The sequence below is a fragment of the Capsicum annuum genome, chromosome 8 (assembly GCF_002878395.1).
Source record: "Capsicum annuum cultivar UCD-10X-F1 chromosome 8, UCD10Xv1.1, whole genome shotgun sequence".
In the NCBI taxonomy this organism is placed as follows: Eukaryota; Viridiplantae; Streptophyta; class Magnoliopsida; order Solanales; family Solanaceae; genus Capsicum; species Capsicum annuum.
The window spans coordinates 153,636,308-153,660,117 of record NC_061118.1 but is presented as its reverse complement, the minus strand read 5'-3'; the positions used below and the strand labels follow the sequence as shown (position 1 = coordinate 153,660,117).

Sequence of the window (23,810 nt, the reverse complement as noted above, 5' to 3'; positions counted from 1 at the left end):
TTGATTTCTATAGTGTGCATTTTCTCTTCTTTTTTGTTTTTTTTGGTGTTTGCATTGTCTCTAAAGCTTTGTTGTAGTGAAGATATGTCAATGTCGTGTGTAAATCTATCAATGCAAAGTCTTGCTTCTGAATTATTTGTAATGAGATAATTTGCCCTCACTTTCATTTTGACACAAAAATACCATCAACAATGGTTAACCAGGTAGCAGAAAAATGCAACTCTTATAATGCAGTGGCTTGATTTAGCAACTCAAATGAAAGCCATATACTTTGCCTATAACTAAGGTACAACTAAAAGTCAATAAATAAGAGATTCATTCTAAATTGCGCAGCTACCCTGCTTTTCTTAACTTTGTTTGAAAATTTTAATTACTATTACCATCTATTAAGCAATTATTGAATAATGACTCCAGAAGCATAGGTTTCAGTAATAATTTCACTCGGTTAAAGTAGCTGAATGATGTGATGTTTTTACATTTTAGTAAACAAACTAACCAATACTGTTCAAGAAAAAAGAAAAATATCTCTATGCCCTTCTTTTAGTGATAGGCTAAAACAACCAGATAAGCTGAGAATTGCATCAATCAAATGTAATTCTGTTGGATACTTCTGCATGCGAACAACCGGACCAATATAAACAGTTAGCAAATTATTGTTTATAGAAAAATGTTTATAGGTACAACACGTGGATGTTATCATCATCTGAACTAAATGAAACACTTCAAAGAAGATTAAAGATATAGCACCTTTGCAGGTCAAGCCTAGGGTTGCTCTACAAGGAAGTCATCACCTGGGAATCACTACTTCTTCCCAGTTGCTTATTTGTATGAAGCTTTCGCCAATCAACTTTGTAAATTAGCTTGTATATACTCAGTCACTGAAATATTTTTCCTTGTAGCTCATCTCTTAGTGTAAGAAGCTTCCCGGCTCTCAAGTTGACGTGGTGATAGCTATTCAGAAGTTGGCATGCTGTTTCCAACTTCAAGAAAGCCCTTCGTTAATCCATTTACTCACTCAGGAAACCCACAGTCCAATTCCTGCAGCAAATCAACTCTTGAAATGATAAGCTGAATGTCGAGACTTATCGTACGTTTATTCTAGGCCTCCTATGTCTTTCATCATCTAAGTAACTATCTGATCGATCACCATAATTACTATTTCTTCCTCGTAGCTGTTTATAAGATTCTTCACGTCCACGGCTTCTATAATCATCATATCTGTTATCTTGGCTTCTGCTACTGCTTCCACGTGAGTCTCTGGGAGTTCTTTTCATGTTATCCTTAAAAGAGGTTCTTTTGTCTCTTATCCTATCACCACGGCCTTCGTATGAGTCTCTTCTGCCACTTTGACCTGCCTTACCACCTCTTTGCTTATTTTTGTGAAATGACCTACCACTGTTGCTCTCCAAGTCGGAGAAGGGCTCATCTTCACTGTAGGAGCTGCTTCTCCTTCCAAAATCCCTTTGACCTGTCTTACCACCTCTTTGCTTATTTTTGTGAAATGACCTACCATTGTTGCTCTCTAAGTCAGAGAAGGGCTCATCTTCACTGTAGGCACTGCTTCTCCTTCCAAAATCCCTTCTTGATCCCCATTTATTCCCTATATTCTGCTGACTCCGGACATCCCTATTATCGGAGTCGGAGCTGAGGCCATAATCGTCATCTGAGTTAAAACTTGTGGCACCTTTGTTCCTAGATCTTGGTTTAGAATAAGAAACATGGCTAGATTTCATATTAGTTTCAATTGGAAGTTCATCATCTGTGTCAAAATCCACTTCAACATCCTCAGAATCACGAAAAGCCCCTTTCTGATGCCTCGGTCTAAAATGTGCATCACTTGCGAGGGAACTATTCCTTCTACCAGCAAGCAAAGTGTCATCAACACTATCATCATCGTCAGATTCAGAATTGACCTCAATATCTGAGTAATCTATTCTAGAACTTCTGCTTGCTCCATTACTGTCTACCTCATAGCTGTCAACATCATCTTCTTCATCGTCAAAATCATTAAATCCTACCCCTGGTTTCCCAGGTGCGGGGTATTCAGTTTCGTAACCTCTTGGAAGCCTACTGCTCTTGTAGAAGCCATCTTCATTGCTCCTAGAAGTATTCCTTTGCGGTTGCCTATCTAGGGGGAAACCTTCATCCAGTTTCTGAGAATCTGCATTCTCGAAGGCAGCAACGTCCGCACCATCTGATTCATCATCATCAAAATCAAAATTCCATGCATTAGAAACATCTTGGCGCCGAGATATTTTATCCATCTGTGTCCTGGGTCCTTGTTGCCTCTCCTGCTGTTGAGCAACCATATAGCCATCAGCTGGGCGCTTGCATTCACAATGAAAACATACCACATTTCTCCTATAATTCAAGAAATTACACCTGCCAATTCACGAAAGGAAATGACTGTTTTTGTCATTGTCACAAAAAGGTAAACCAATTTATAAGAAATATATCAGACAGTGAAAGCTTCAAAAAAAAAAAAGCATTTCAAAATTTTTCTGAACATTAACAAAAATGGAAATACGCCAATTTAAACGAGCACATAAACGGTGTACAAGTTTAACAAAACATTCATGCAATCATAAACAGAATTTGCAGCTTATTCCAGGCAGCGCAAAGAATAGTGATTTGACAATGAAGAGAAGACAGAAAGTTGGTTCTTAATTGTCCTCCTCGTCTAGATGAACTTGTTGAACTTGCCACTGCTACTAGATTCAAGCCTAGGAATCTATTATTCCAGCGCTTAAATAAATACAGCAAAAATAAACACCATTCCTGGCTAATTAAATATATTGCTTCAGAATCAATAATATATACATGTCAGCAGAAGAATAGAAAAGACTTGATAAGAAAAGGTAAGTAGAGGACATACTGGGGACATTCCCACTCTCCTGGAAGCAGCTGTCTCTTTGGCCGGTTGGCATCACATTGTAAGCATATGGTATTCTTCGCGAAATTCATGAAGTCACACCTGACAGTGCAACTTGTCGTTAGCAATGTTCAATTTAATTTCTCGGTCGATCCTGTAAGTTCATAACAACCTAAATACAGGATCAACAGATATAAGGGCCAAGAGTGAACTAAGAATAGACAACTATGCAATTCACCCTATTCAAGGTGAAACCTTGCAATCTTGCATTGCTTGTGCTGGGAATATTAAGTCGTCACAGCAGACCTTTCACGGCCATCCTATGAAAAACACAATTGACCAAGCAAAGCACATCATGCCATACAATGCCTTAAAGATGGACTTGGAACTGCTTTTAAACAGTGGAATTTGTACAGCATAGACGATGTCCAACTAAAGTTTTAAGATGGATCAGGAAATACAAATTTATAACATTGGAAAACCCTTTTGATTTCCATAGAAGGATGATAGCAGACTTAAAGCAGAAGAAAAGAAATGAAACCTACTTTGGACAAAGCCAATCTCCCTTTTTCATCTCAATGTCGTCACGTCCTACTCGTTTTCTAGGAGGGGGAGGTGGCTGCTTCACCTTTGGAGGTGGTTTTTTAAAAACTGGAGGCGGAAGATTTGGATCTATTGGAACAGCACTCAACTTCACTACTTCGTGAAGCAATTTACGAACAACAGTCTTTACAGATTTCTTCTTCATCAGGCTCTCATTAACAACTGATCCATTAATTGCATCAAAACCATAAGTCAGGAGGACACGCATAATATCTATCGTCCTTGCTTCATCCTCCTTGTTGGTAAGTAAATATGCCCTTTCACAAGAACTCCTCAAATTGCAAGAACTGCAAACCTGATACATCCATGCAATAACTTGGATTGGTCATCGAGTAATACAGATAGTGAATGTCCAGATCCAAAATATACTCAATAAATCGTGGATTCATCATAATGAATATTCACCATAAAACAGAACAATGTTCACGTCACTTTAAGACTCCTTAAAGCTTCCTTACACTTTCATGCCATGTTATGATATGTCTAATAAGGCGGTTATCTTCAGATGTATAAAAGATGCAATTTCAAGCACTCCAAGTCCAAGACAACCATAAACAACAATTCAACTAAGCAGAAACCATATTTATATGTGAGTCAAGTGAAGAACTTGATTTTTTTACAGATCTTAAGCTGATACTTTGTTGAATTGAGTAACCGCCTCATATAAAAGTTTAATCTGCTACAAAATGAGCAACTTTATTTAGTTACAAGAGAGCCTTGGTGGACCACAAAATGACTTTGCACATTTGAGGAATAACCTCTTGTTTTTAGTTTCATTGTGGTGCACAATGAGGTTCCTATTGTCCAGAAGACCGGGTGTTTCTTACAGAGCCATTTTTCATGTAGGCGCTCTACCTTTTTGTATATTGCTTCTACACAGAATATCCCCATATAAGTAAAGTTATTTACTTTTGAACAAAACATCCTCTTGCGTGTGAGTATATTCAATTACATAAACCAAGAAGGAACAACTGATGGAGGACGACAATGAGACTCAAATTCAAGATTATGCCTACAATCTACAATACCATTTAAATAGCATGAACCACCTAAAAAATGAAGACTACTGTTAACTAAATTATGTCCTTAACATGTATACTTTTTTCATGCATATTACCACTCCATAGGTTGCTTAGATAGTATTAAGTGTGGCAACTAGAGCCAGCTACTTTCTAAGAATTATAGAAGTAACATTCTATATCAAATCTTTTGCTGCCAAGTTTAAAGTTTATCACTTTCTGAAAGCAAAGTTACGAACAGGATATCTTAGAGCATTTTTGAGAACGAGAACATTACAGTAGACAATGCCTTACAGAAAATGCACAAAATGACAAGAGCTCTGAACTTCCTCCATCACATGGCAAAATTTCGTCAAGACTTCACATTTATCAAGAAAATAAATTGAGCCCAAACAAGAAGTAAATACAAGAAATGGGAATGAGAAACCATATTTCATAATGAATCGATAACGGTAATTCTATAAGGCATGCAATACACATTTCCAACAAAGAATCCAAACTTACATCTCCTTCGTCCAGATGGACATGTTTCCTCAATAACTTGGCAGAAAAAACCACCTTCTTGTCTGCACTAGGGCATCCATAACCAACCAAAATTTGAAGATCCTGTCTCGACAATGACCTGAAATTAATTAATCACCCTATGCATCAAGAGTTTTTTTTTTTTTTTTTTTGACAATGGTAACAGACTGTATATAAATCATCAGCGAAAAAGCTGGAAGCCAAAACTACATCATTGAATCTACATCCAAAAGTGTAAAACAATAGACTAACACTAAATCCTATCTCATCTTACAAGGATCCTAGGAAGTCTACTATAGAAACTAGGTCATCTATATACTCCGAGCTGCACCAATAGCAAAAACTTATAATGCAGCTCATCTTTAACTTTTGAAGAGAGCTGTCGTTGCCTTCAAAACACCTAGAGTTTCTCTCTTTCCAAATGGTCCACCATATTACTGTCAGGACAATTCTCCATCTGTCTTTGTTAGTGCTACCATCAACCTCAGAATTCCAGCTAGTTAGTGCCTCCCCTGTTCTTCCCAGCATCGTCCACCTTACGCCTCTGAAGCTGGTAAAAAGATTCCAAAGCTGGCTGACCACTTCACAGTGAAGAAACAGATGATTAATTGTCTCTGCATTATGTTCACAAAAAGGCATCTTGAGCACATAGGTCTGCCCTTCTTCATTAAGTTCTCCTGAGTTTAAACAACTTTCTTCACGACCAACCAAGTGAAAATAGCTACTTTATATGGAATTTTTACTTTCCAGCTAAGCTTCCAAGGCGAAAAACTGATCTGAGACCTCATCTGATTCATGTCTTTACGGTAAAAATGCCCTTGCTGTGGCATTTTCATCTTAGGGTATCTTCTCCTTCCTGTAGACCCTTGCATTGGTCTAGTGTGCAATAGAAGTTGGTCAATCTTTCCATCTCCTAGTCTTGCATCAATCTTCTATAGGTCAAGTTCCAGCCTTGATTTGACCACACATCATGCAAAGTAGAATTCTGTTGCTGATTTAAAATATAAGTGTCAGGGAACAGTTGCTTAAGACTTCCATTCCCTAGCCACTTATCTTTCCAAAACAAGATCCTCTTGCCATCTTTCACATTGAAACTAGTTCTTTCAAGGAATACATGCCACAAGTTCCTGATTCACTTCCACAAGCCTGTGCCATATGCGGTGTTTACTTCTTTTGTCCTCCAAAAACCTTCCTTTTCATACTTAGCTTGAATCACAACGCCCCATAAAGATTGCTCTTCCTTGGGTAGTCTCCAAAGCCATTTCATCAAGAGACTTTTGTTCCGCTTTCTCACATATCTGATACCCAGCCCTCCGTCTTTCTTACCAGAATTAACGTGTCTCATTTGACTAAATGATAACCTTTTTCCTCCTCGCCAAAAGAAATTCCTCCTAAGAGCATCAATTTTTTTCTCCACATTAACGGGAAGAAGAAATAATGACATCAAGTAGGTAGGTAAGGCATCCAGTACAGAGTTGATTAGGACCAATCTGCCACCCCGAGACAAGTATTGTGCTTTCCATCTAGTCAGTCTTTTTTCACATCTTTCTATGACGTCATTCCATACATCTCTTGATTTACTTTTTGCACCCAGAGGCATTCCTAAGTAAACGGTTGGAATCTTACCTATCTCTCCACCCAAAATTCCAACTAGCTGTTGAATCCTAGCCACTTCATTAATTGGGAAAATAACACTTTCTCCAATTAATGTGAAGGCCTGAAATAGCCTCAAAGAGAATCAAAATAATCCTCACACTTCAACTGACTGAATGTCGTGGCACTCTTTAATTATCCTTAGCAAATAGCTAGAGCATAGAGCCCTAGTTCAGAGGAACCTCACCTCAATACCTGCCAAGTTCAACCGCAGGACGGGGAAGAAAACAGGAGATGGTAATCAAATAAAATGCCGAGGCTTCCTTTTTTACAATTATCAAAACAATCTACTTTAGTTAATTACAGTAGTAATGCTTTAAAAAGAACAGTGAAAACTTACTGAGGGATCACTTGGTGACTGCCTAAACCTCCAGCATGTAATAAAAGCAAGAAAACCTCAGTCAATTCAGTTGCTAACCTAGCTACCTAAGGTAAAGTTAAGATTAAGTATAGAAATGAACACCATCATTTCTAAGCTTGACCACTATTGGTCAGTCAAGTACTTTAGCAATAAGTACAATGCAGCTCCATTGAACTCATCTAATTGCCAAAAGTTCAATCCCTGCAAGCAAAATGGCAACAACAAAGGACTAAAAACACATTCTTTACGCGAAAAAAACAAACCTTAATATATCAAAACGATCTTTGCCAAAATTGAGAATGGCGGTCTGAACGGTCTTCCAATCCCTAGTAAAATCAAACCCCTCATCTTCAGCAACGTCAGGTAAACTAAACCCCAAATCCTCAATCATTTTATCCTCATCTTTTCTCTTATGATCAAAGTAATTATGCTGAACCAACCTCTCCATTAACTCAATCCACTCAGGCCACGGATGCACCAATTCCACCTTCTTACTCATCAACCCACCCCCATCAAACCCATCATTCTTTTTCGATTCCATCTCCATTTCCGATAACCCCACCTCAGAAAAAACCGATCTTGAATCATCCGGTTCTTGGTCCTGATTCGGGGCTTGGGTTTGGGCTTGGGCTTGGTTTGCCTTCTTGGATTCACGCCAGGCCCGAATACGTTGAAGGGTTTCGTCCTTTTCGGCCCGTTCTTTCTCAATGGCGTCTATTTGATCGAATACGAAGCTCATACGAGCTGATAAAGAAGAAGGTTTAGAGGGTGTAGTAGTGCCGTTTGTTGTGGAATCTGAAGGTGAAAAAGAAGAGAAAGTTTTCGTTTTGATTAATGAAAGGGTGAAAAGATGGGGTTTTGGTTTAAAGGAAGATGATAAGCGTTTGAGGAGAAGAAAAGAAAGAGCCATTGAATGTAGTTTTGAATTTGGAGAAGGGGAAAAAAAAAAGAAGGAAGAAGAAGAAGAATTGCCTTAAACCCTCACTGACATTAATTAAACCATAAACCCTTGTAAGTGAACACAATGTTTGTTTCTTTTTTTTTCTTTTTTTTTTAAAAAGTCTTTTTGCAAAATTTATGTTTGTTTTTCATAGGCGTATGCATCGATTGATTCGGTTTGATTTTATGTGTTATTAATTTGATTTATCAGTTTTTTATTTTTAAATATGTAAAACCAATAACCAGCCAATAAGATATTATCTTATTGATTTTGATTTATCGATTTTTGATCCTTGACGGTTCGATTTTCGGTTTAATCAATAAGAAAATACATATAAAATTGAAATAGTAACAACTAACATAAAAAAAAAAAATCTTAGTTATCGTCAAAATCTTATGCAATGCATTATAGTTTACAAGAATTTTCAAACTTGAATTGAATGTTAGTTAGAAGAAAATTAAATCCTAATTGTTGGAAGCTATAAATGCTTCAAACTTTTCAATACGATAATAGTCAAGCTTTATATTGTGCCTTAAATGCCCTAAATAGGTTAATACTTTGTGAATTACTGAATTGTGAATAAGTAGTACATATAATATATATATATATATACACACACACACATATCTATATATAGAGAGAGATTTATATATATAACATAAATAGGGATAAAACAATAATTTAGTGTATACTTATTGGGTTATCGGTTTAACCGATAACTCAATAAGCTAAAGTCGAAACTAAATCGTGTACCCAATAAATTTTTTTAAAAAACTAATAAAAAATCATTAACTCAATAACATTTTTATTGATTCGGTTTATCAATCAATTCGATTTTTACACACCCCTAATTTTTCGTACATCTTTACTTGTTCAATTTAAAAACAAGATAATTTATCATTATGTTTATTTTATCTTGCTATTAAATTATTCGGTTTGCTATTAGATTATTCGGTTTTCATTATTATAGGAGTAGCATATAGCTAAGCCTTTTTTTTCTACCTTAAAAGAACAGGGTGTATGGCCAAACTTTTAAGAGAAAATAAGTAATTTTGAGAAATAATACAAACTATTTTTCAGAAAAACATAGTTTTCCCCCAAAAATACTTTCAAAAAAAATATACTAATAGTTTTTCACGAAAAATACTTTACTTTTAAGAAATTACTAATTGCGGCTTAAAATTGTCCTAAAAATAATTAATCAAACACAAACTAATTAGCATTTTTAATAAAAACACTTTAAAATAAACTAATTTTTAGAAGTTTGACGAAACATCCTTTTAAACGGATTATAATTAATAAAGATAATATATAAAATTACCTCTTTTATTTATTGTTTCTTAAGAGATGCATCAAGTTCGAGAAGTGAGGTTACGTTGATTCGGGTACGTAATGAAGAGGGGTTTTGATGCTCTAGTGTGGAGGTGTGAGACCTTGACTGTGGATAGTTTTAGGTGAGGTAGAGGTAGGCCAAAGAAATATTGGAGAGAGATGATTAGACATGATATGGAGCAGTTACAGCTTACGAAAGACATGACCCTTGATAGGAAGGTGTGGAGAACGCAGATTAGGGTAGAGGGTTAAGGGGTAGGAATGCATCGATAACAATAGGGGGAGCGTTCTTTTGTGTTTGAAGTTTCTTGTTTATGATGTTGTGTGATGTCTATGGTTTCAATTAAATAGTTTTTAATATTATCTTATGGCTGTAGTATTATCTTTTGACTAGCGGTCCTAATTTATTTTACCTACTGTACTAGTTTATATGCATTTATGTTTTGTGTTTGTTATACTGTTATCGATCCTAAGTCGGAGTCTATAGGAAATAGACTTTCTACTTCACCTAAGGTTGTGGTATGGTCTATCCTCCCCAGACCCCAACTGGGTATGTTGTTGTTGCAAGAGATGCACCAAGTTAAATATGACTAAATAAAAATGACCAGAGATAAGTATATTACGTGGCGGCATGGATTTTGAAACATCAATTTGCCACCCCAAGAGTACTCATACCATCAAACAAGAAGAGTTTCATTTTTTTTTGTCCAGAATAAATACTGTAAAATATTTCTTTACAACATGTGATTTACACATGTCATTAGTACATATGAAAATTACAAGGCTTAATTTATTTTACAGGACTATTGTAAGATATGCTAGTGCAATCACATACATGTATAATTAGAAAAGATTCAGAGAATGTGGTACCCCATATGTGTAGACATTGTTCTCTAGATATCTAAATACCCTTTCAACCTACATTTTTGACGCAGACGAGGCATTAGTTAGAACCATTCCACCACACACCTAGGATAAAAACCTGTGTCTGTAGTAACAGCAGAAAGAGATTGCAGTTCTTTCTGGACTTTCCTCCTTTCGTAGAAAACAGAACATGCAAGAGATGTGCATTTCACCCCACTTTCTACGAACCAATCTCCTCCTCCACAGTGCCGACATATCTAGAGGGATGAAACAATCACAAGCATGCATATCAGAGATAACATGCAATTACGTGTCAAGAGAATTTGGAATAGCTAGGATGCAGCAAAAATTTCCCAGGAGAACTGTGTTCTTTTTAGAGGATAATTATCATGGTTCTAAAGAGAAGAGAAGGAGAAGCTCAAATGGCAGGTAAAGGGTGAAGAAGGATCATTATCGACCCTGAATTTGCGGTGCAATTAATCTGAGCTTGAAACTAACATCTACCACTATCAACTTTATAAAAAGAACATAAAATTTGATGAGTTAAAGTGCTTACAGCAGCAAGGTGTTGGATGTTTCTTTCCAACATTGAAGTTCTTCCTGTTAAAGCAGCAGCAACAACAGCTTCATTTCTGGAGCAGTTTTGACAGACGTAACTAGATGCCTGGATCAGCTCACCGCATATGATACAATGTTTTGACAGATAGTAATAATCAATTCTAGTTCTGTGAGCATTTGCAGCAACCAGGTGACGTTTACCGGCAACCTCCCTCTCTGTACGGGGCATATCTGAAAACCACTGATTCAAGTCGGCTCGAACGAGCCCAAATACTCGTTGCAGAGCTGGGATTATCTGTTTCTTGATGTAATATATGTCATTTAGCCTGTAAGGTGAATCAATTGAAAGGACATCCAAGGGATCTACCACTACATCAGCCAACCTGGCACCAGGTTCACCATGAACCACAACATAAGGCACTCGTTCTGCATACCGAGGTTCTGCCCTAGGGTCAACTCTCATTGCTTTAGTGGCAACAATTGCTGCTGGTGGAAGTGAAGAAGTCTGTGCAGAATAGGTGCCTAAGCGTACCTCTTTTGCAAACACAAAATCCTGAAGAGATACTCTGCCTGAAATAATCTTTTTCCACTGACGCACCAGGTAAGATTTCACCTGTGCACAAATAAAAAAGAACTTTGAAAAAGATAACAGACTACATAGTTTGGAATTCCATGAACATATGCATCAACCTGATGGCATTGACAATAACTTTTTCAAGCCAAACAGAAACTCTCTATAGAGCCCACATACTCAAGCATGTTCTAACTTACCACAAAAACATGCCCAGTGTAATCCCACAGAGTGGGGTTGGGGAGGGTAGAGGGTACGCACACCTTACCCCTACCTCAAAGGTAGAGAGGCTATTTCCAATAGATCCTCGGCTCAAGAAAAACAGTCCAAGCAAATGTTCCAACTTTGTTGATTTTAAATATTCAATGAGTTTAATAACACTAAAGGAAGCCACATAAGGTCGTACACATGAAAGTTACCTTCTGAATATCCCTGTATTCAAAAAAGACTCTTAAAGAGCGCTCCATTATCTTGGACACAGCCCCACATGTATCTCTGCGTACTGTCTCAATACCTTTAGCATCAAAGACTGGTTTGCTTTGGACAATGTTCTCATAACTATAACCAACATATCGTTTCTTAGTAAGGAGGAAGCACGAATCGTAAACCTTTTCCATCTTTAACGTGACTGGATTTGGGTTCATTGCAGTTACTTCTGATGCAATTTCATGACCAATTCGAAAAGCTTCTTCAACGGACCGTCCTTCGAGGAGTACAAACATACTGCGAAAACAAAAGCATGAATCAACCTTGAAGCGTGATCTAGGAGAAATGGACTCTAAATTATCAAAGGCAAAACATCGAGTCTGATGAATGAATCCATGGTTTTTACATTTATAATAGGACAGTATTTGGGTTCATTACAGGTGCAACTTGTGGCACGGTTGGAGGCATGTTTATCATGTGTCCTTTGAGGAGAAAAGACATGCTACAAGACAAATGAAATAACTGAACACTAACAAAGCTCTAAATGCATCATATTGCACTAAAATAAACTACATTTTGTTTGACCAATGAATAAGCAAAATCTGGTTTCCGAGCTTCTAGTCAACAACTCTCTGTGATTCCTTCTCCCAAAGCATTCACTGACAAAATTAGATGTTTCTACTCTCAGAAATATCTCATATTCCAGTCAAAACATGCTACTGAGAGCTTGAATTTGAAGTAAACATGGACACTTCAAAAAGTACTAGATAGCCAAAGATTTACCACCAATTTCCGGTAGCATTCACAGATAAAATCAGATGGATGCTGAAATGAGAAATATCTCATACGATGCAAACAGAACATGCTAGTGAGAACTTGATTATGCCCCACATATAGACGACTTTCTAGCTTAATTACCAATGCCACAGCCATTCCTTATCCATCATAAACATGTGAGATATTACAGATAAGAATGTCCCAGCTGAGTCAGACACACAACATGCAAAGTCGGAAGCCACAGAAGAGGGAGAGAAACAAGAGGAGCATGAATAGATTATTAGACTTTATATTAGACTGATTGGAGAAAAATGAATCGTCAAGTTCAACAAGTGCATGTGCATGAATAAACTCATTTCATCATAAATTAAATGTTATAATAAAACTAGATGGCTTATTAATTATTTTCCATTACATTACACCTCCTTGCTATTTCATGTAACTCAAAACCATGTGGCATTTCAAGATCCAAGCAAGCATTAAATATTGACTATTGCTTGTTGAGATTCTAAAACTTGGCAAGGCATTTCAATTAGATATCATAATAAACTAATACCTGTCCGTATCACCATAAATAACTTTAGCATTCCACCTATGATTTGTGTTAACAAATGAAATTGCACATTCCAATGTTCTGCGGCCACACTGGACAATACTGTCAGCAAGCTCAGCACAGGGCATGCGTCCACTAAATCCAGCAGCTGTATACCCATAGGTCACATTTGCTATTAGCTTCAAAGCAAGTTGTCTTGCATTGAATATCCGGTGAAGAACTTGCTGTCCAGGAGCCAATTTCTTCATTGCTGTTTTAACCATGATCCTAGTATCTAAAATTTCTTCCAACAAGCGAGGTAGTACCCCCTTCCGGACCCTGGGAGGCACATACATAACACCATTTGGAGTGAGCAATATTTCATCCTTTAAATTATGCACCACATTTTTATCAGGTGAATATGAACTAACACCGAGGATGTTGGCTTTCGTAGAAGTAACTTTACCAAGGCAAGTACAGAAGCAGAGGTTATAAGCAATTATCATGGATGGATAAAGTGACTGAAAATCCAAAACGACAACAGGGTCTGCATAAAATCCAGATTTTGGTTCCATGACAAGGGGTATACATTCCATGGCAGGTTGAGAAGCAACTTGTTGGTTTCCAGGAGAAATGGCAACATAATTTTGTGCATGAGCAAGCCTCAGAAACATTGATTCAACACGGTACTGTGAACCCCGAGAAAGAACTGAAAAAAAGTCAATGCCAAAAATTCGTGCAAGCTCTGATGTTCGATTTACCACATCGAGTTGATTCATGATCTGAAGGTTCAGCTTTGCCCTCTCTAAAAAGTATTCTATACATCTGTATCTAGCACGTCCAGGACCACTTAAAAACCAATTTGTCAATACCTTGTTAGGAATATATGGAATTTTTCGTCTCAGCACAGCTTCAGCCACGGCTTCAAGTGTGTACAAGTTCAGCTTCACTTCACCACGCATCAGTCGCCAAATGTTAAGGACAATTCTACCCCCTACATGGACGCCACTGGCGTGAGTTCGGCCCCATTCATCATCGATTATTGCAGCATCTTCATGAGACATTGGGTCAGCAGCAACAGCATCAGAAAAAATATCACTTAGTTTTCCTCCTTCAGAGTCTCTAGAAGCTATGTTGCCCTCAGATGGAGAGCGAGATATTTTGTTAAGCAAACCAATGCCAAGGTATGCAGCCCTTTCAGCAAGAAAACCAAGGGAACCACCTTGAATATCCCAGCCCATAAATATGTCAGGGTCAAAAGATTTAATAATCTTTATGAAATGAAAGAATACTTGCCTCTCTTCAGAGAAAGTTAAAACTTTACATTCAGATACTCCATCAAGGTCCCTTTGAACAGATTCACCATTGCAATGCAAAAGTACATGAGTATCAGATCTAAAATCATCATCTTCCTGAAAAAAAAGAACAACGATTCTTACAGCATCAAATCGAGGATCAGGTTTCAGATCACCCCTGGATTCTGCTTGGACCTCTATGCTCAATATTGTTAACTGCTGTCCACAACCAATACTAGCCGGGTCTCGAAAACCAGTTTGACTTAATGGAGTTAGCCTTGATTTTCTATCAGGACCGGATATCTGGGAGAGATTTTGAGATCCACCCAGTGATGGATTGTATTTCAAAATAATCTCTTCATCTTGCTGTTTCATTCTTGCATCATGGACACCAGTGCTTTCCTGACAATTTTCTTTAGCTTGAAGTTGATTTGTATTTGGTTCTGAAGCAGAAGCTGAATCCATCAAAGGCTGATCACCAAAGGTAGATTGAGAATCCTGTAATTCTGCTACATCATCAGAGCAAACCTTTGTTGATGGATTCATTGGTGGGCCCGAAACTACATCCATTTTAGAAGAATCTATGCAATCAACTGACAGCCATTGCCGAACACATTCACTTCGTGGTGGTGAATACACAGGAGTCAACATGTATAGATAAGACCCATCATTTTGATAGTGAACAGGTACACCCAACACACTGTCTTGACAATGAGCGTAGTCATCTGTTCCATACTTAATACTGCATATCTTTTCTCCTACAAGGTCATTCCCCTCAAAGAAAGGGGGGCATTCATCTAAATCTCTATCCTGAACACATGTCCTTGTTTTATTTTTCACCACATGGTAACTAGGGGCACCACGGGCAGATTGAACACTGCGTCCAGGTTCATCTGTGAATTCCGCCTTAGGAGGTTTCTTGCTGAAGGTCATACCTATAAGTTCCGAAACGTCACCAGATACACCAGTTACTGTAGATATTGAATGACTAGGACCAGCAGGATATTGACTTAAACCTGCAGCAATTTCCCACAACCAGTAAATTCATCATCAGCTATCAGAAGTGAACCATGAGTACGGAAATATATAGAAGTACGAAGATCAGAATTTAAATTTTAGTACATTTCATACAGCTGTCAACATTTTCGCGACTACAGCATCCACAGCTTCCCATGTAAATAGTAGATTTTTGATTCTCAACATCAGGAAGCTGGAATATATCTTTAGTCCCTTGTGATGTTGATGCACTCCTCTGAAAACCTGCAGATGCTCTGCTGACAACCTCAACATGAGGTCCTTCAGAAGAAAGAAGCACTCCATCTTTTGATGCATTTGTCAGCAGAGAGCTGGATGAAAGTGGCAACTTACAATATGAAGGACAATTTGATTTGTCAGCTTTAATATCACCAGGCTCAGCCTGCAACTGAAGTGCAAGATATGAGCTCCTCTCATTACATTCTCTTGGTTGATCTGTGATAGCTGTTCGCGATATCAAGGAATCACGAAGCCTCTTCTCTTTCTTGTCATGATTGGATTCTGAATAAAGAAAAGAATCTTCTCTTCCTTCGGCACCAATTTGTACCTTTTTTACCTGATTTCCATATTCAGAAGGCTCAGCCTGATAGGATCTTTTTACCCTCATCAAGTCACGTGTAGAACATTCAACTATGGTACTAGATTTTTCTTCACAATTAGCAGATTTATTCAAATTTCTTGTTAGAAAATTAGGCTGTTCGTTAAAATTCATGTGAGAAGAAGTTCGCCTGCCAGCTCTTTCGTCACAGATGTGACTGCTAGGTGTGTGAACTGGATTTGGATGTGAATCATTCAGATTCTGACCCAAAGCAATGGGTAAAGAGCACCATCCTGGTCTTTTGTTTCTGTGCTTATTGTTGGTAGCTAAAGTAGCCTTATTCCATGAATCTGCTTGGGAAGATCTCCCGAATTTTTTATATGTTTCAGATGAATCATTAACAAAAGGAAAGGGGTTTGGATCATCATTGGAGCCATCCAGCTGAGGAATAATCATACTCGATGAACTTCTGCATGAACGATTGTTGCTGATGGACTGGGAAGTCTTTCTCTCTAATTCTTCAAAATAACAATCGCGAACAGAATCAAGAATGTCCTCACACTCTTGCTGAGACTCATTCTCATAGGCTACATTTGCCTTCTCCAACACCGTATCAATAGTTGTTGCTGGCATTGAAGGACTCAAAATCGTTTCCTGACCAAGGTCATCATCGGAGTTTATGTCTTCTGCAGCTTGAGAAGATGCAAGCCAATTTAGAAGTCTTAAGGCGTCCTGATCAGAAGCCTAAATTGCAGACAATATAAATCAGAAATGGATTCTGGAAAATTAAGAATTGACTACTGGGAAGATTAAAGAAATGTAATGCAAACAGAAAAAGCAACAAATGCTTAGGATGTCCAACCAGAGATCACATCCAAGCAAAGCATGAGCTTTAGCAAACAAAATAACAGCATTTGAAACCGCAGCTATGATGCACAGAGTGAATGAGTCAAAAACCAGGGGCCTAATTTACCTTCACATCCTGTGAGGGTACCACGGAAACAGTTGCTTCCATCTGATCAACTAACAATTGCTTGGGACATGCATCAGTTTCCTCCCTTTTCTCCACAACATGATCTTGAAATAATCCTTCTTTTGAGCATTTGGATGGTTCACGTATACTATTTAAAGAGCCACCATGCTCAACATTGGCAATGTTCCCATCATTCATTGATGAGGTTATTGACTGCAGCATATCAGAAGAAACCTTCACATCATTGCTTAATTCCATTAGAATCTCTTCATATCCAATCCCATGTGAAAGTGTTTTCAAGACATCATCTTGAAGTGGTTTACCGGGATCAGGAGGCAAGCCCACTTCATACAACCCATTCCTTGCAAACTCCTCCTAATACAAGAAAGTAACATATAAAATAAACCCGAATGATAAGAAAAAATGAATGGGCCTAAAATAAACTTGGTTATTAACAAACCTCCCAAATCGGTATTAGCGACTGAACCATTTTCTCTTGGGAACAGGTTTGTGAAACGGACATGTAGGATATCAACTGCTGATTCACAATTGCTGCATAAGCATACAACGAATTTAGCAATTTAATCGAAGTGCAAGCACATACACAAGTTGTCAGTCAAGTCGTAAAAACCGACCAACCATCAACAATAGCATCTCCTTCAAGTTCAGAGATACTTTGTCGCTTAATGTTAGGGATATCTGGGTCTGTTGAAGTATCAGCCTGACTAGAGTATTTCCACATCCAATCATCCGGAATTGTAGAAGATATCCAAATTGGCGTATCAAAACAAGCCTCACCATCTAAATCAACCTAGGAGATGCAACCAACATTATATGCTATAACTGTAGAGCACGGATTAAACTAACAGCACACATATCTTCTATAGTGTGAAAGCACTTTTACCTGAAACTCTGCAGTCATGGAAGTGGACATATCAGAAGACCTTCTGTCAATGTAGTTAGCCTTCCTTGGGGAGAAAGTATCTGGAATTGGATTGCGGAACTTCATTTTTGATACATGTAGATGGCCCATCCCATACAAATTATAGTCAACCTGAATGTTTTATGCATAAAGGACATGTTATAACTAAGCCAGAGAAAGAGTTGAGCAATGATCGCAAACTTTGTTAGAAACTACGGTAGCATTTTTAATGCATTTGTGAAGATGGTACATGATATTCACCTAAGAAGAAATTTAGATGCTAAGATATCATATTTTCACACTTTAGCACTTGTCCAACATCACTGAGTTTACCCAGAAAAAAGGTGAAAAAGTAAACTGTCCTGACATACGGAGACAAGTAAACAACAGCATATATTTATATCAAAAATTTCAATTAACCACATACATCAAAAAAGAAAAAAGATACAGATCATCAAAATTATTCAGAACAAATTTTGTGTAATAGAAAATAATTAAACCCAACAAAAACAACAAACATACTAATCACTTCTCAAATAAGGTTTAATCAAGAGACATATCAAGGGATCAACCACACAAAATTGTCTATACAGAAGTTTTCAGAGCTTTGAGTAACTTAATTTTTTCAAAGTTAACAAAAGAGTTATAGTTCTCTTTCTTGGTTTTGACTAATCGCTCTAGATTTAAAGAATCAGCGGTTGATAATAGAAATAAAATAACATGTGAAGCATGCCCCTTCAGTTAGAGATCTGATACGTGGACCTCTCTAATTACCAGGACAAAGGACTAGTAAAAGAGAATAAAGCTTGTAATATTCACAAAGGGGAGCCAAATTAAAGGTCAACTGCTTAAACACAGAGATGATAATCACTAGATGAACTTGCGGCTTATCTGGTATGCATAAATGCATTCCCAAATTAAAAAATTATAGCATATCTATTCGCCTATTAAATACTTCTACACTTCAATATATGCAGGAGATACAACTGTACTCCTGCCCCATGAGAACTTTTAACCCCTAATCACTTAAGTAGGTCGTACAGAAATTTACTGTCCGTGAATTAAAAAGAGGTTACCAGGAATTGAAGAAGGAAAGGTATATGTGATTCGTGGGGCTGCAATGACTTATCCAGTACTGCACCTCCCTGTATAGAAGGAACAGAAAATTGTAAATGATAAAGGAAAAAGTAAAATGATTGCTCATCCTTCAATTCCTAAGCTGTTAAAGGAAACTTCAGTATCAAGGAAACAGGTGCTTCTTCACCAGTTGCAACATTAAGCTAGAAGATATATCACATTGTAATTTACCAAGGGATAGATTACCTATATGTAATCTAAGCACCACCAACAACAACAACAACAAACCCAGTGTGTTTCCACAAAGTGGGGTCTGGGGAGGGTGAGATGTACGCAGTCCATACCGCTAATCCAAGCACCACAGTGCAAAAAAAAAAAAGGAGAGGCAAACTCTAGTTGATGGTGGATAAAGCATGCAACTACTAAAAGTAGTTCGACAACTTGATCTAAAGATGTCCAGTGGACTTAGATTGTAACAACTAACATGCACCTTATCATGGAAATATATCTTGCCTATATTTCTAAGCAGTAAAATCCCAACCAGTGTTTATATATAGTGAAAAGTGCAAACAAGCTCTAAGGTCTATTGGGACTTTAAGCACAAAGAGCAAATAAAGCGCGGGCTTAATGAGAAAAGGCGCAAATAAGGAAAAAATACAAATATATATACGTTTAGTCCAAGATTAAGAATTATAAGCACAAAAAACAAATATATGGAATGAAATTTAAAAAAGCTACGAGAAAATAAAATTTCAATTGTTTAGTGTAGAAAATGCTCATTGGCAATAGAAAGTATATGTAGAGCCTTGATGACGACACTAAAGTGTACATTAAGCGACAAAAAGTGTTCAACAAGTTTTGAGCGTGCTTTAAACGCACCTTATGATCACAACGGCATGATGTTAGGAAAATTTTGAAAGTAAACACTGCCACCTCTGTTATGTTAGACCAAAATACCTAGAGTAAATAAGAATTTGTTACACATACTAGTAGAAGATTGGCAGCACGTGAGACGTCCTGTGGATGATAGCTTGTATTTCTGTCAAGGAACTCCAGTGCAAACCTCAAAATAATAAGAGATATGAGCATTGAGCACAACACCAAGCAGTTTCTCAAGTAAATATTATACATCTCATTTGATGTTACCCTGCTTTTTACATAGGTGCATCTCAAGAATATGACCTCTTTCTTAAAATGGAAATTTTTTTGCCTCCAGCAGTTCAAAGTAATATGAAGTATTATTACTTTATATTACTTCAGATTTGGAGTAACATTTTCTCAACCAACTCTTAAATGTTTCACACTTTCAACTCTCCTCTACCTGACTCCAAACGTTGATCAGTCCAGCATGTTACACTTAAAACTTTGTGAAGATCAACCAAGCACATTAAAATGGGATGGTGAGAGTATAAGAACACAAAAAATAACACTACCTCAATATCCTAAAAGAATAAGAAGCTTTCATTCCATAGAGGGCTGAATGACAATTCAGGGCAGTTATTTAACGAGCCTCAAGGCTTAAGAAATAAAGAGCCAGGGACCATCTGAACATGCCTATTTTTGAATTTACTATGCCAGTTAAATACATAATTACATTAATTCTCTGCAAAAAGCACTAACATAAGGTAATGTAGGATACAAATAGATCTTCAAAAACAGTTCCTCTGAAGAATGATAACCATAAAACTTCCTTGCGCGTACAAGGCTGCAGCCATGGACATGTTGACGTTTTGAACCAGCACTACCTTTTAGCTGAAAGAATTTTAAGACAAGTCCATGCATAAGTTAAATCAGCAATTTGCAAAAAAGTGCCACCTGTAAAATCAAATTCTTAAAAGATTATCCACTCAGATCAGACTTACCTTGAGCACCTTCTCAAGAGCACGAGCGAGAGCATTCGTGCATTCGCTCCCTAACCGAATTTGAATCCAGCAATAGAGCAAACAGAGTGAAACATCAACGTCAGTAGAGAATAAATTATCTGATTAATTTCTAAAATTTATTATGCCCATCCAATGCTGAGTTAACTTGTTCTTATTATGTTCTACAGATAATGTGAACTACTAATAGACCCTATGGTTTCATATTATGAAAACCTTAGGTAAAATCAATCAAAGTACATAACACAAATGGGTTCAAAAAGTTTGTTCGCATTTTTCCATTGAAAAAATTTTTTAGATAAACTATAATTAAATGCATTAATAAACAGTTTCTCCACGTATAAGTGACTAGTTGTAGGATCAAACACATACCACTTCTTCCTCTAACTCTCCACATCATGGGCCCCAAAAAGAGAGAAATTAAAAGGTGCATTTACCTTTCTCATCTGATTGGAGGGAGAGCTCTGAGCATGGAACATAGAAATAAGGAAGAGCCTGCAACATCATGCATGTTAGGTCAGCCAGGGAGTCTAGAGCAAATATTCTGTACAAATATGTTAACTCTTTCAATTACAATGTCAACAACTTTTTTGTGACAAAGGTGACAAAGAGTGTCTCATGCCAAGGTAGAGCAGGAAAAAGAAAGAAAGAATTTAATGGACTAAAATTTCTGTCCTTTAAGCATGCAAATTTTTTAAAAGAAGACGAGTCAACAGCAGATAACAATTTTGCGTCCTTGTTATATGATCTTTCTTAAAATTCTACTCAAAGATAAATCTCCTCTTCTATATTATTAAACATATCTTGATCAACATTAAAACATTTGAGAAGAGTTGATAAAATATCATTCATTTTACACTGTAGAAGACGAGTCAACAGCAGATAACAATTTTGCGTCCTTGTTATATGATCTTTCTTAAAATTCTACTCAAAGATAAATCTCCTCTTTTATATTATTAAACATATCTTGATCAACATTAAAACATTTGAGAAAAGTTGATAAAATATCATTCATTTTACACTGTAGCACTGGATTCCAATCAATATGAAATATCATATGTTCACACAACTCTTTACACTTTTAGCAAAAACCAAATATGCCATTGGCTTTTAACCAATAACGAGAGGAGACAATTTTTCAGATTATCCAAAATATATCCCCTTATACTATGTCAAAAAAACAAAAAAGATCAAAAAACAAACACCCAACCAGCTCATCATATACTGTCAAACCATTTGGATGACTTTTGGAAGAAGTTTCTTGGAAAAAATATTAGGAGAAAAATGTTTTGTTCAAAAGAAATGTGTGCTTGAATAGTTGTACTTCTTTTAAAGATTTATAAGTGTTTTTTCGTGCAAGAGGAGTTTTCAATGAAGAAAACCCCTAAAGCTCTTCTTTATTGAAAAAATACTGATATTAGAAAGTAAACCAACATGTTTCCAAAAGAATTCATGAACAAACGCACCAAACCATCTTCTTTTCATAATCTGGGAAAATAATAACAACAAAAGGGGCAAGCAGAAGTGCAGATAGACATGTAAAACAATCCCAGGTCTTACTGCTCATAGGTTCACTATATTCAAGATGCTAAAATACAATTATAAAACCAGTATTTGTGGTGTTTAAAATAAAATAGTACAGTCTTAGAGTGTGTTTGGTAAGGAGGAAAACATTTTTTGGAAAATCTTTTTTTATTTCCCATGTCGGGTTGGACAAAATTCTTGCAAAAGTTTTCTCTAGGAAAACAAATTCCATAAAAAAGAGGAAAATGACTTCCTTACTAGAAGTAGAGAAAACAAGTTCTATAAGTGATATTCTATGCTTATTTTATCCTCCCACGCATCGAAAGCCCCCAAACCCTACCCATTGATCATCCCACCCCACCACCCCCGAGGCCCAAAGGCAAATTTACATACAAAAATGGGGGCACGTTAATTCATGGTCTCTCCATAAAACAAGATATTTTATGTATATATTTTCTAATATTTACATAATATTATCTTTTGGCAACCAAGCTATAATAAAACTAGATGATACACTTGGTTGAAGGTTGAGTTATTTACCAAGAGAACTAGCGATCTATTCCCACAAGATAACTTTTTTCCTTATTTTATTTCAGTGGTGCGCCTACAAATCCTAAATTCGCCACTACAGATCCCCCACACCCTTCCAATCCCCTTCCAACTCTATAATTTTTTGCTAGATCACATATAAATGCTCTTGAAATTAACTTCTTTTTTTGGGCTTACACTAGAAAATAAATAAGAAACCAACAGAAAACATTTTCTCCTGATAGCAAACACACCCTTAAGTGCAAAACTGTTGTTTGTGCAAGTGTACACTTACTCCATGAAGGTGCAAGCAGGTCTTCTGTCCAGCAGGAGTAGCACCATACACTCTTATCACAGGGACCTCATTTACTCTCCCACCTATTCACACACACGGACAAAATATTAAGAATGACAAACATGTGTTCCCCAATGAAGCGTGAGTTTGTAGTGAAATATTCAAACCTTGGAAAGTGCTGTAAGAAATGTCGAAGGCGGGAAGAGGAGGGGACATGTAATAGTCTATAGAAACAATTCGAACACTGAAGAATTTCAAATCGTTCTGAGAATCCTCCATTATTTTCTTCTTCAATTTGCCTCATCTGCTTTTGGAATTGGGATAGTAGTGCAATTTGGCGCCGCTTTTGCCCTTTTATATGCGAAGAGCCCGGTTTGGAAACTTACCTTGAAAGATTTGGGTGATGGGTCGGTGGGTCCGGCCCAACTATACCCTGCAAAATTTATTTATATAGAGAGAGAAAAAGTTTTTTCTTCTTTTCTTTTTCAATTGGCATAATAGATAAAAGAGCAATTTTAACTTGACACTAATTATGATCTTTTATTAGTACACAAGTAGGCTCTTTAATTATTTAAAAGTTGAATAAAAAAATACTTTAATTCTACCTGATAAATGCGTGTATACATTCAAAGTCACACGTATCAGAGTTAGAATTGAAGTATTTTTTTGTTTTAACTTTTATATAGTTAAGGGTTTATTTGTGCACTGATAAA

General features: G+C 36.9%; 2 protein-coding genes across 6 annotated transcripts; both read right to left on the bottom strand.

Annotated features, from left to right (window-relative positions):
• Nucleotides 1-635: 635 nt before the first annotated feature.
• LOC107839575 lies at nucleotides 636-8,023 on the bottom strand. Its single transcript, XM_016683119.2, has 5 exons — nucleotides 7,294-8,023; nucleotides 4,999-5,116; nucleotides 3,418-3,770; nucleotides 2,876-2,974; nucleotides 636-2,382 (listed from the first exon to the last, which is right to left on the bottom strand). The coding sequence occupies exons 1-5, from the start codon at nucleotides 7,938-7,940 to the stop codon at nucleotides 1,083-1,085; spliced, it is 2,517 nt and encodes an 838-aa protein (XP_016538605.1). The 5' UTR covers nucleotides 7,941-8,023; the 3' UTR covers nucleotides 636-1,082.
• Nucleotides 8,024-9,921: 1,898 nt separating this feature from the next.
• On the bottom strand, nucleotides 9,922-23,488 carry LOC107839573 (DNA polymerase zeta catalytic subunit). Of its 5 annotated transcripts, none has more exons than XM_016683117.2 (16): nucleotides 23,265-23,488; nucleotides 23,098-23,180; nucleotides 21,188-21,245; nucleotides 20,733-20,782; nucleotides 20,510-20,622; nucleotides 19,858-19,900; nucleotides 18,870-18,938; nucleotides 17,776-17,925; nucleotides 17,511-17,682; nucleotides 17,332-17,423; nucleotides 16,872-17,246; nucleotides 15,457-16,642; nucleotides 13,055-15,341; nucleotides 11,715-12,018; nucleotides 10,723-11,337; nucleotides 9,922-10,423 (listed from the first exon to the last, which is right to left on the bottom strand). In XM_016683117.2, the coding sequence occupies exons 1-16, from the start codon at nucleotides 23,374-23,376 to the stop codon at nucleotides 10,250-10,252; spliced, it is 5,883 nt and encodes a 1,960-aa protein (XP_016538603.1). In that variant the 5' UTR covers nucleotides 23,377-23,488; the 3' UTR covers nucleotides 9,922-10,249. The 5 variants fall into 5 exon arrangements, with proteins under 5 accessions (XP_016538603.1, XP_047250638.1, XP_016538602.1 ...); XM_047394682.1 differs by having other exon boundaries at nucleotides 15,448-16,642; nucleotides 17,507-17,672; nucleotides 23,265-23,487; XM_016683116.2 differs by having other exon boundaries at nucleotides 15,448-16,642; nucleotides 23,265-23,486.
• Nucleotides 23,489-23,810: the final 322 nt, after the last annotated feature.

What these genes read in the sequence shown, in the direction of transcription:
- LOC107839575 (XM_016683119.2), bottom strand. Translation starts at nt 7,940, where the DNA reads ATGGCTCTTTCTTTTCTTCTCCTCAAACGCTTATCATCTTCCTTTAAA. An exon ending in GATCGTTTTGATATATTAAG is followed by an intron (nt 5,117 to 7,293) that starts GTTTGTTTTTTT and finishes AATTAATTTCAG; the next exon opens with GTCATTGTCGAGACAGGATC. An exon ending in TCCATCTGGACGAAGGAGAT is followed by an intron (nt 3,771 to 4,998) that starts GTAAGTTTGGAT and finishes TGGATGTATCAG; the next exon opens with GTTTGCAGTTCTTGCAATTT.
- LOC107839573 (XM_016683116.2), bottom strand. Translation starts at nt 23,376, where the DNA reads ATGGAGGATTCTCAGAACGATTTGAAATTCTTCAGTGTTCGAATTGTT. An exon ending in CCTCCAATCAGATGAGAAAG is followed by an intron (nt 20,783 to 21,187) that starts GTAAATGCACCT and finishes AAATTCGGTTAG; the next exon opens with GGAGCGAATGCACGAATGCT. An exon ending in TACCCTCACAGGATGTGAAG is followed by an intron (nt 16,643 to 16,871) that starts GTAAATTAGGCC and finishes TCTGCAATTTAG; the next exon opens with GCTTCTGATCAGGACGCCTT.